The sequence below is a fragment of the Juglans regia genome, chromosome 8, assembly GCF_001411555.2.
Source record: "Juglans regia cultivar Chandler chromosome 8, Walnut 2.0, whole genome shotgun sequence".
Lineage (NCBI taxonomy): Eukaryota > Viridiplantae > Streptophyta > Magnoliopsida > Fagales > Juglandaceae > Juglans > Juglans regia.
Genome location: NC_049908.1, coordinates 4,161,338 through 4,173,358, shown reverse-complemented (window position 1 = coordinate 4,173,358; position 12,021 = coordinate 4,161,338). Strand labels below are relative to the sequence as shown.

The 12,021-nt window shown below is 32.6% G+C and overlaps 2 protein-coding genes across 2 annotated transcripts; one reads left to right on the top strand and one right to left on the bottom strand.

Moving 5' to 3' along the window:
* Positions 1-1,651: 1,651 nt before the first annotated feature.
* On the top strand, positions 1,652-3,124 carry LOC118349307 (EG45-like domain containing protein). Its single transcript, XM_035693522.1, has 3 exons — positions 1,652-1,815; positions 2,426-2,702; positions 2,837-3,124. The coding sequence occupies exons 1-3, from the start codon at positions 1,704-1,706 to the stop codon at positions 2,841-2,843; spliced, it is 396 nt and encodes a 131-aa protein (XP_035549415.1). The 5' UTR covers positions 1,652-1,703; the 3' UTR covers positions 2,844-3,124.
* A 4,457-nt stretch (positions 3,125-7,581) lies between these two features.
* LOC118349314 lies at positions 7,582-9,207 on the bottom strand. Its single transcript, XM_035693646.1, has 2 exons — positions 8,632-9,207; positions 7,582-7,763 (listed from the first exon to the last, which is right to left on the bottom strand). Exons 1-2 carry the CDS (start codon positions 8,925-8,927, stop codon positions 7,736-7,738), a joined length of 324 nt encoding a protein of 107 aa, XP_035549539.1. The 5' UTR covers positions 8,928-9,207; the 3' UTR covers positions 7,582-7,735.
* Positions 9,208-12,021: the final 2,814 nt, after the last annotated feature.

Here is a 12,021-nt window from a genome sequence, read left to right as displayed (position 1 = left end):
TTGGGTTGTGAAGCTATTGAGATTGAGATGGATTCAAAATTGATTATTGATTGGATTGAAAATGAAAGGTGTGGTTTCTAGTATCTAGAAGACTTCTGGGAAGAAATCATGAGATTTCTTGGTCAAGTTCGTTGCACTTTTAAACATATTTATCGGGAATACAATGCGGTTGTTGATATTCTAGCTAAAATTGGAGCTCAGGGGAGTAATCTTACTTATTCTTCTGCTTTGGAGCTTCCACTGATGGCAAGAGGTTTCTTAAGACTTGATAAGGGAGGTCTGCCATATTTGAGAAGGAAATTAGTGTTGGGTCCTTTTTAACTTTGTCAGTGTAATTTAATGTTAGTGATAGGTCTTTGGATTATTGTTTAGTGTATTTTGCATGCTTGGGTTTTTGTTTCAAGTATTGGATTGTTACCACGGTTTTCATCTGCCATATGTGAGGGTTTTCTTTAATAAAATTTGGAGGGGTCACTCAAGGATATGTGACATTTTTCTCTTTCATTAAAAAAAAAAGAAAAAAAAGAAGAAATAACTATTAGTGAATTTATATATTTTTTATTTTGTTCTTAATAGTTAAGGATGTTTAAAAATTGTTTAAAATAAAGAAAATAAAAATAAAAAAACTCATTTACACTAGTATATATTTGGTGGACACATTTGATAGACACATTAACATTGTCGTTTATAATATTAATTGAAGAATATTATTAGATATATTCCATGAACTGGCCATAATGGGAGCCCCCTCACGAGCACGGCAATTTGTTCTCACTTCCCGTTGTGGTCCAAAAATTGAAAAAAATAAAAATAAAAAATCAACGCAACCTCTAGTACTACTGATCTTATCTAGCCTTTTCCAATCCTAGCTGTTCTCGAAATTTATAGATATAGTTGGATGAAAAATGATTTCTAGAAATTTTAAATAGATGAATTTTATATAAGTTTTTATAAAATTGTAGATTTTGCTTTAAAAAATATATAAAAATTATTCTTTTTTAATAAAATCTTTTATAAAAGACGTAGGTTCTGTTTAAATTAAAAGATGAATGAGATCACTTTTCAATTAACATACATTAATCTATTTAAATTATGTGTCTACACCTACCGCTAGGAGCTCTAACTATAAAAAATCAGTAGTCCATTTTAAGTTTTTTTTTACATCATTTTTTTAACCATTTTAAATATTTAAAAAAAATTATAATATTATTAAATAATATTTTCTTAATTATTAAGTCAAAAAAAATTAAATTTTTTTTTGAAGCGGGAGCTACGAACAGGATCCTAGCATTTTCCCTATTTAAAACTTGTATTGAGATTACTATCAGTCGTGAGGCTAGAAGGCATAGCCGCCCTGACAATTTTGCACGTTCATTTGAGACGACAAGAAAATAAGGTAGTTCCAAGTGAAATAATATAAAATTATTGTACGTACCTTTGAGCCGAAAAGGAAGACAGAAAATACCTAGAAATTTTTTTTGTCATTAATCACTATTTATTATTTTACTTCTCACGGCAATTATTTTATAGGGTGTGAGGTATTCTCACATAACCACATGTTATTTATTTATTAGTGTAAAAAAATATACCAATTAGTCTTCTTATTTTACTCTATAAATTTGAGTCATTATCTCTACATCTTTTTGCAACAAAGAAGTAGAAGTGTCATAGACTCATCCTGTAGTTTTTGATAGGGAAAAAAGATGGGGTTGGGTATTCGTGCTTTGATCATGGTGTCCATGACCATATGTAGTCTCACATCAGTGGCAAATGCTGCACAGGGGACGGCTACTTTCTACACTCCTCCTTATGTTCGTGAGTATATCCATTTATATGTATCAATTAATTAACATCGATGCATATGTGTGTGTGTATATATATATATATATCTTATGAGCTTTCATATCATACTTTATCTATATCTTTCAGATTTTTAAAGTAGACATATTTTCGATGCAAAGAGTTCTTATATTTTTTAAACTTATCTTTCCAATCAATATCTGTCATATTAATAATGTTGAAAATATACATATTCTTTGCATCGCCTTGTAAATGTAATTCTTTTTATTTTTAAGCACTCATATTTCTTTTTTCTAACAATGTGAGATTCATTGAAATTAAGAAAAATTTAATTAGATTTCTTAATAATTCAACTTAACTCAAATCCCATCCCCATCAAGTTAGAAATCTCTATTTTCTTCATGTGCTCAAATTCATCTAAATCAAATTAGTAAACTCTTGAATATGCATGAAATCAATCTAGCTAGTGTGATGCATGCAAATTAGCATGCTCAATTTCAAATGGGGAGGGCAAATGCTATGTACTGTCCTGTTGCATGCATCAAACTCCAATTACGTGATTAGATTTAATTATAAGAACCTTTCATAAGTTTCAACAATTAATTATTATCGTTGACTACTGCAGCCTCTTCGTGCTATGGATTTCAAAACAATGGTGTCATGATAGCTGCCGCAAGCGATGCAATATGGGGGAATCGGGCAGCCTGTGGGAGAAGTTATAGAGTCAGATGCATCGGATCAACAAATCAGGGTGTACCACAACCTTGCAAGAGTACGAGCGTTGTGGTTAAAATTGTCGATTACTGTCCACCAGGATGTCAAGGAACCATCGATCTCTCTCGAGAAGCTTTCTCTGCAATAGCTAATCTTAATGCCGGAAAAATCAGAATTGAATATACTCAGTAAGCCTCGATCCATGAAATTGCACATTAATTAATTAGTACTGCTTTTGTTTGTTAACTTGCATTAATAAATATCAAAAGCATGTAATAATTAATTCTTCATTCATGTTTTTTTTTTTATTTGTGATTTTCAGGGTTTGAAGATATATAGATCAGTACTACGGCCTTCTAATAACGAGTTTATATATGATAGTATTGAAATAAGCTGCATGCAGCTAGCTCGATCGTGATGGAGTACAGCTTCTCTGTTCCAAGCGTACGTGACAAGTTATATATATATATATATATATTTATGGTAACATTAATGAAATAAGCAACACGTTGAAACTTGTATGTATCAAATATGATGCCAAGTTGATGTTGAAATATGCATATGTACGTAAGCTTCAATGCAAAATGGGCAGGCCTTTCTAGTCTTTTAATTTCATATCGTACGTACTGCTCGGGTATACACATATATATACATGATGTGATTTGTAATCGGATATATATTTATATATATATATATATATACACGCGCACGTACTAGTGGTGGAGTAACGTGCAAGGCACATTGCCTACTTGCAGAGGAAATAAGCTAACCATATATGTCAAAATAAATTAATATACACATCAACCATAATAATATACATGCCAAAAAAGTCTAATATAGGTTTACAAAATAAAGCAATACACATGTTAAAAAAGAAAAAGAAAAAAAAGAGAGAAAACTAACCATATATCGAAGCTATACATCTCAAAATAAAGTAATACACCAAAAAAAAAAAAAAAAAATACCAGATGTTCGATCATCTAAAACCAAACAAAAGAATCAGATCAATTTTATTTATACCAAAAAAAATTAATTTTATAGTAACATACCGGCCTTGTGTAAAATTAAAAATCAGAAACTTAAAAAAATTATATATAGTAACATTCAAACTGTAAATTTGCTTCAAATATGTTATTAATTTGGGGTTAATAAATAAATTATTCAATTCACAGGAAAATGAAGCAAAGATTTTATTTTTTAAAATTATATATCTTAATAGATGAAAAAGCAAAAATCATTACAAAATGGAAAAAAAAAAATTATATAAGCAACTACATATTCATACTAAAATGTAATAATTCAATTCAACATTCACAGATCTCAAAATTAAAGAAAATAAAATGCTGCCCAACATCAAAGTTTAGTTTTTCAAGAGCTAATTTTTTTTCATAAAATTTTTATGAAGAATTAGTATCAATTTGCAAGAATAAAGAAAAAAAGGACTATTGGCCATGTATGATAAATTTTTTACATGGGCTAATTTCGGAAAACCCATTCTGATTTTTCATATGTAAAGCCCAAAATTTCAAAACACAAGGCCGGAACCCCATCCCATTTCATACGACGCTGTTCCATCAAACCCTAAATGTTTATTTTAGATCCTCTCTCCCCTCAGTTACCCACCACCGTTTCTCTACCTAACATGATTTACGAAAGACTTAAAAAATATATATATAGTTACCATTCTGTGAATCTCCACCGGGCAAAGAGGATGTAAAATTAAAAATCAGAAACTTAAAAAATTTAGTGATCTACCGCAACATGAAAAAAAAAAAAAAAAAAAAACAGGTAAATAAGAAACGATATTATTCTTTTTTTTTTTTTGCCCAACTATATAGTCTGGATTTCCCCCACGAAATCTATGCTCTGGATCCCCCATGGAACCAAAAGAAGAAACAAGAAGAATGAAAAAAAAAAAAGGTTTTGGAGAGAAGAAGAAATAGAACATGCGGAGAAAAAGAGACAACCATACTTTGGATTAAGGGTGAAAACTGACCATCTCAGTGTGGTTTTGGTCCGAAACTGAAACCTCATTGACATGTTTTTCATGGGGGTGATATCGACTGAAACCGACTAATGAAGGAGATAAAACCAGCCGGCATAATTTCGGCCGTTTACCGTCGGTTTCACTTCATAATCCCATAAAAAAAAATTCACAAATCTCAGTGTCTCACAACAAATATCAGTGTGCAAATCTCACAACAAATAATAAAATATCACAACAAAAACTAGAAAAATGAATTGTATATGAGAGAGAGAGCCGAAAGGGAGATGAGAGACAGAGTTGAGAGGGAGATGAGAGATCTGAGAGGGAGATTGCATCAGAGGGAGGAAGAGAGAGAGAGAGAGAGAGAGAGAGAGAGAGAGCCTAACCCCGAACATGTATGTTTGGTGTATTAAACCAAACAACGTCATTTCATATATATTTTTTCAAAACCGTGGGTTTAAAATGACATTGTTTCACTTATTTAGAGAGAGCTGAGAGGGAGATGAAAGGGAGAAGGCATCATCGGGGAGAGAGAGAGCTGAGAGCGAGATGAGAGGAAAACGACTCAGTGAAAATGATAGAGGGGTAAGAGGTTAGGGCTTCAACCCTAACCCCCAACGGCGCCGTTTGGTGTAAACAACGTCGTTTCAAACCCTAACATTGTTTCACTTAAAATGACGTCGTTTCACTTACTTAAGTGAAACGACTTTGCTTTATACACGTATAAATATATATATATGATTGGCCGATTCAACGGTCTGAACCAGGTTCAAACCGAAACCGAACCGGCCGACGTTGGTTGCAGCCTATTTTTATCGCCGACCAATTGGTTCTCTATCAGTTTCAGCCAGATCCGTACTCTAGAGGCCGGTTCACGTCGATCCCAGCTGATTTTAACAGTTTTTGTACACCTTTACCATGAATCCCCCACGAAACCAAAAAAAGAAATCCATCTATTTTTTTTACAAATATGCAAATCACACAACAAAAAAATAGCTACAACCCAATAGTTCACCACAAATATGAAGATAAAAACATACACATCACACAAGCAAAAAAATCAACTTCAACGAAATCAAAGGAAAAAAAAAAACCAACATTGCAAAAAACAAACCTAAAGAGAGAAGACACAGAAAGGAAAACAAAAAGAAGAGAGAAGATGTAGAGAAGAGAGAAGACGAAGACAAAAAGGAAAAAAAATTAGTTTCGGAGAAAAGATGAAACAGAAGATGCAGAGGAAAGAGAATATCCATAAGAAAGACAAAAGACTGAAAGAGAAAAAAAAAAAAAAGAGACTAAACCTGACCACTTATCCCATCAATCGACCCTCATCTGACGCACTTGCACCAAAAGAAAGAAAAATCCTTACTTAAAATGGACACAAAAGAACAAAACATAAGGCTAAAATCGACACAACACAAAAAAAGTGAAATACACACAGATGAACAAAAACATTGTTCATGAGCTATTCGCACTTATTATAATAGAACAGATAATATATATATATATATATATATTTATATATATATGATTCATCGGCATCATATGTGAGTTTGTAAAGTGACAAAATTCTGGTATGAAATTTATCTGCATGGCCTGGTTGCTAATAAAAATAATTAAAGAAATATTAGGTGTAAAAAAATAAAACTAAAATTAGAATTTATAAATTGACATGATTTCATATAATATCTTTGTATCTATTTGTAATCTTAACTTGATACTCTACCGTCATAACCCTCGAATGACAAAAAAAACTTAATTAATATAAGGGAGGAGGTTCAAGACAAATATACAAGTACTTCGAGCCAGCCCAATCAAACGAGATTTTAAATGGCTAGTAAAGAAAATTACTCAATTTAAAACATTAACAAAAACTCTCCCCCTAAAAAGATCATCAAGCTTTCAAATATTTGGGTAAGAGTAATTCTACATACAGCCGTCAAGTGCGTAAACGACACATAGTGATGGAAGTGGACAATTAAGCTTTTATTGACCTGCAAATATCAATTGGTCTAAGTCTTCCACTAATGCCTTCGAGAAAAGGATAGACTACTTTACAACATTAATAATATTACACATATCACTACAAGAAATTAGGTTTTTTTCGACGCTCAAAATTGTCGCAAAAAACTCCAATAATCGTTGTATTTGATTATTTGCAACGATTTTTAAATTGCTACATGTTAGACGCAATAAAAGAGCCATTTTTTTTAATCAATTTTAGCAATTAGAAAAAATCTTTGCAAAAACTTCTATTTCCAATTTTTTTCCGTCACAACTGTCTCAAAAATCGAAGGAATGGCCTTTCCATTTACCATTAAAATCGCTGAGAAAAATCAATTGCGGCAATATTTTTTTCCAGTGATTTTGAATTATCGTCGCCATTACATATTTTTAGCGTGTAAGTTTTGTCAAAAAAGATTTTTTTCGGTGTTATCATATCACGACAAATATGTTTATGTGACGAAAAAAATTATTTTTAACGAATTTTACTCGCCAAAAAAGGTGTTGCAGAAAATTAAAAAAAAATACACAAAAATATGTGCAACATTTATTATCATGTTACTGACACATCTTTTGTCCTTTCTTCCTTCTATCTTGTTGATTTTCACTTTGATATAGACATAATTTAACTACTGTACAAGCACACAAAACAACAAAACATGATTTTGATTGCAATTGCATAGTGACATCTGGCAAGCAATTTACTTCTACAATTCTAGATGATTAATCAGTGAACAATAATCATGATGCGTTTCCTCTAGTAAAGTTGCATGAGTTGACTTGCTTCAAAAGTCATCAGGCTATGACTAGGTTCACAAAAAGATAACTTTAATCAATGAAAAATGGACTTGTAAGCACTAATAACTAAAAGTAAAATGAATTTCATGTCATGCATTTTCAACTGCAACTAAACTTTGACATTTGTGCTTCCAGTCAGTTTGAGAAGAAGGGGTTTTATAGCCATGTATTCAGAAGTACAGTGAATTTTTGTGTCATGCTCAATTCTTAAAATAATTAAACATAGATTTTCCTTCAAGCAAGATTGAAGAAATTAAAAGAATGTCATCTGAAAAGGTGAAAGTTTCAACACAATGGAAGTATGGAATTGGGCATGGAAGCAAGAATAAATCTTACGTTATGCAACAATCTAATATTAAAAAAATATGAAAGCACGCACAGGCAAGGCTTTTATATATTCTAATTTAAGCTTAAAGCTTCTAAGGTCTTGCTTCACTGCTGTAGGTCCTTCAACAGGTCTCTGCAACAAGAATAATGAACCGAATCAGTTGTGAAAGCCAAATATATTCCACTATCAAACAGGTCTCTAAAACTTCATGGCCACTTTAAAAAAAGAACAAATATAAAGATATATTTTATGTTGTAAATGCATTCTTAATTTGTACTTGTATCTTCTCTTTTGAAATTCCACTATCACGCCTCTACTTTTTAGTTCAAAAGCTTATAGTATATCACAAAATATAAAATAAATGCAATGATCAAGGACAATTTTGAAACACATGCAATTGAAAAATGATTCTTTGACCAATATATTCACATGATCAGTGGACCTATATATATGAATTTGGGACTGCTAATTTTTTTTTTTTTTAAAAAAGATGAACCATTTATATGGAACTGAGAGAATATTTAACAAGATAAGCTTAATTAATTTTGTAGATTTGCAGTAGATGAAAGCTGGGACTATTCGACAAATTAATTAAGCTTTGCAAGTTATTATGACTGTTTAGCTTTGTAAGAAATCAATACATGATGATATTGATAGGGATGAAAGTTCTCAATATCACATCAATTTAGCCATGTAATAAAAGTAGATGAAAGTTCTCAATATCATAATGATTTAGCCATGTAATAAAACGTGTTGATGCCTTATCTGATTCTTTTTTTGCAAAAATAAGGTAAGGAAATGTTCATAATAATCTTGGCATATGTTTACCATAAATACATTCTAAAAAAAACAAAAGACAAAAAATAAAAAAGACAAACTACTTGCTAACCTCAGAAAAGAACACCTAATTAACACATAAATTGGTACAGAGAGAAATAGAATACAAACCCATATTTATACATGAGACATATACTCGATGTTTGTATTGGGTAAAACATACCTGTTATGTATAGGATCTGGTCTGTTAGGAACTCGTCTTTTGCTCATGTAGTTTAGATCCAACTCTGGATGGTCGATGAAATTTCCTCTGCCCATAACATATGCATCTAACTTGGAATTTCCTTCGGAGTCAGACGTTAGTGTTGGCGCAATCTCTGTTCTTCCACTCCGCTGGCTGCTAGCCGTGAAAAGAAAAATAACCCCCACCAATGCAAGTGCTCCAAACACGACCCTCAAATGCAAGGAACTGCGACTACTACTCCTAATACTACTACTACTTCTACTTGAACCACCCATAATATTTGTCCTTGATCTCTATATTTTATTTCTCGAGGAGAAGATGCGCACTTAAAAATATATACTAGAGAGGACACGGATCGAGGAAAAAACAGAACAAGGCTATCATAATATCATCATTGCATGCTGACTGTGGTTAATATGGGTCTATAAAAGAGGTGGAGGAGAGAAGACAAGGATCAGAGAAGAGGGCCTTTGCTTTATGCTGAGAAGTGAGGCGAGAATTCTTCTGAGGGCGCTGGGGGTGAATGGCTTTTTACTTCAAGGGGTTAGGGATGGTTGGTTTTCTTTATAGGGTAGGATGGGATTCTGTTGCACTTTCTCTAACAGAGAGAGAGAGAGAGAGAGCCATAGAGCTGGTTTCGAACGTGACATAGAGGGAAGCCTTTTGCTTTATGCTGAGAAGGTCCCAATACGACTCTTCTTTTGCTTTGATTTGTGTATTTTCATGCACCTACGATACCAAAAACCTCTATAATATTCCGCTTTACGTACAATCTGGTGAAAAGAGAAACGATGTTAATTAGTGCCCCTAGTCTCATGAAATCTCCATGCCTCTAGGGACTTAAAAAATAAGAATCGAACATGTGCAACGTTATGCTAGCTAGCATTAAGTAAAAATAAGTGCTCAATACCCGCACGGTGGAGCTTTACGAATGAAATTAGATAGTTTAGAAAATTAAGCCATGTTGGATTTTGGGACAGCAACAGCAAAAAGAAATTGCACCGAATGCCTTCATATACCATCCAGAATAGACGCAGCCTGCTCAATTCTAGAAGATGAATTACATTCCTACTAAGATACCAATAAAGTTGATCCTCATATATTGAAACAATAGGAGTAATTTATCAGATTAAGATCAAGTCTCAACAACAGCTAGCAGCACTAGTCACTAGAACTAGAAGTTCCATTCCACAGAACTGTTAGAATGAAATATCAACTCTGGACACTTGCACAATACAAAACAAGCAGAACTCAAGTCCCAAGGAAGTGAAAAGAAAGAATGAGTGTCAGTAATAGCAAAGTTATATACCAATACATTAAAGTTGGTTGGGGAAAAAGAGTACAGAAGAAGAAGAAGAATCTGTATACTTACACGAGTAACACAGGTTTCAAAGCAGTTTATTTTATGCTATGGGTTATTTTGTAATGGGGTTTCCCTCCTCTTGTATTCTTAATTTTCTAGAGGCCCCAAGCAGGAGCCGTCAAAACTATGAGACGTCAATTTCTTTTATCCTAACGCCATCTCTCAGTCACCAACTTCAGAAGAACCAACCTTTTAGTTATTGAGGAAACTAGAAATAAGTACTTATAAATACTAAAATCATTAGGCTGGATATCATTTAATTTACAATTTCAGAATTTGGCATATGCTGAACCATGAGTTTTTCTTGGACTCCACTCAAAATTATAGTTTATTTTCTCAGACTAGAACGTTCAAAAACGTAACTTTTCAAAACCTTCTTCAAATCAAGGTATAACTCTTGTTTGAGATTGCAGAAAAAGCAGAGTGAGGCATTTGGAGGCCAAGGCCAGAACAGCAGAATTTTACAATTCTACCGTCTACGTTTCTTTTGCCACACTGTCCCAGCAAGCAATCAATCACAGCATAGAAAGAATATTTCGCTAATATGAGTTAATGGCCAAATATGACTTTTAGACAATATTCGCTGCAAAAATCACCTTACGTTCATTTCAAAATCTAATGGAAATACAGTTAAAAACTTTGTTGCAACAACAAAAATTGCCGCAATAGGTATAAAAATCGCTGCAAAACAATAAATAGTAAATTATTCCTCAGCATTTTCCATCTTCGACCTATAATTCGGTGACTTGGAAATCGCCACAAATAGGGATCGGATTTTTTTTTTTGCGACAATCTTAAAATCGCTGAAAAATATCTGATTTGTGATCATCCTTTATTAATTAATTAGCGAGGGTTCGCTGCAATTAAAGGATTTTCCAATACTAGATTCGAGATAAAAGGTTTCTTTCACCATTTATGCTTTAAAAAATAAACGACAGAAGAAAATATTTTGGGATTGGCGCTACAACAATTATGACTTTTTGCGGCACTTTAAGTCGTCGCATAAGTACTAAATGTGCTGATTTTTTTTTTTTAATTTGTGTCGATTAATTTTGGCCGCTAGGGTATGGTAATAATGCGTATCTATTGTGTCGCTTCATAATTGGCTGCAAATAGTCACCGCAACTAGCTAGTAAGATGTTCTGCCGCAAAATGCCATCACAACGGCTGTTGTTGTTGTCGCAATATGTATTTGCTACGATTTTAGCGTCCCAAATAATTATTTGCAACGACATAAATCGCCGCCAATAATTATTTGCGACAACAAAATAACCTTTGCGTTGGCTTTTGACCAAATTTTTTTGGTAGCAAATATGTATTTTTGGCAATATTTGTTGCCACAAATAACTATTAGTAACCAAAAAACTTTTTATGACAAGTAAAGATTGCTGGAATTAGTTTGTTACAAAATAAAAAGAATTAGTATTGAAACAAAATACATTAAAAAAATTACATATCTTCCATTATACATAAAGCAATTACACAAAGTACTTGCATTATATTCTAAGCAATTACATTATATTCTAAGTGTGCAATTAGTTGGAGGATTGGATTCTTGAGTCCTCAAGTACTTAAGCTAAAGATCGACCTGGTGCTTAGAGGAAATATTAGAATTTCTCAACTTGTAGCTGTAAACCTGTAAACTATAAATCAATGAAATATCAGTTTCCATAACCTAGAAAACAAGTATAATTTGCATGATGTAGTGACATTAATTGTTCTGAATTAGTGTGGCATTCTGTGCAAACTTCAGAGTGGTTAGTTTTTCATTTGCAGAGCTGCAGGGACATCAAAACTCATGTTAACAAATACCAAATTACCAAAGACAATAAACAAAATGCCTAAAACTCAAGGATAGACCAAAGCACTTCAAAAACAAGTTAAACAAAAAACATAATAACTACAATTCTAACAAACTCATCTTTATGGAGACATAGCAAATCAGCCCAACACCAACTGCTATATACTAGAACTAGGATGTATTGAAGTGTACCTATAATATATAG

Bases quoted from the DNA above. Each gene is read 5' to 3' on its own strand.
- LOC118349307 (XM_035693522.1), top strand. From the start codon at position 1,704: ATGGGGTTGGGTATTCGTGCTTTGATCATGGTGTCCATGACCATATGT. The intron at 1,816-2,425 runs GTGAGTATATCC...TGACTACTGCAG, and splicing joins CTACACTCCTCCTTATGTTC to CCTCTTCGTGCTATGGATTT.
- LOC118349314 (XM_035693646.1), bottom strand. From the start codon at position 8,927: ATGGGTGGTTCAAGTAGAAGTAGTAGTAGTATTAGGAGTAGTAGTCGC. The intron at 7,764-8,631 runs GTATGTTTTACC...TTCTTGTTGCAG, and splicing joins CCAGATCCTATACATAACAG to AGACCTGTTGAAGGACCTAC.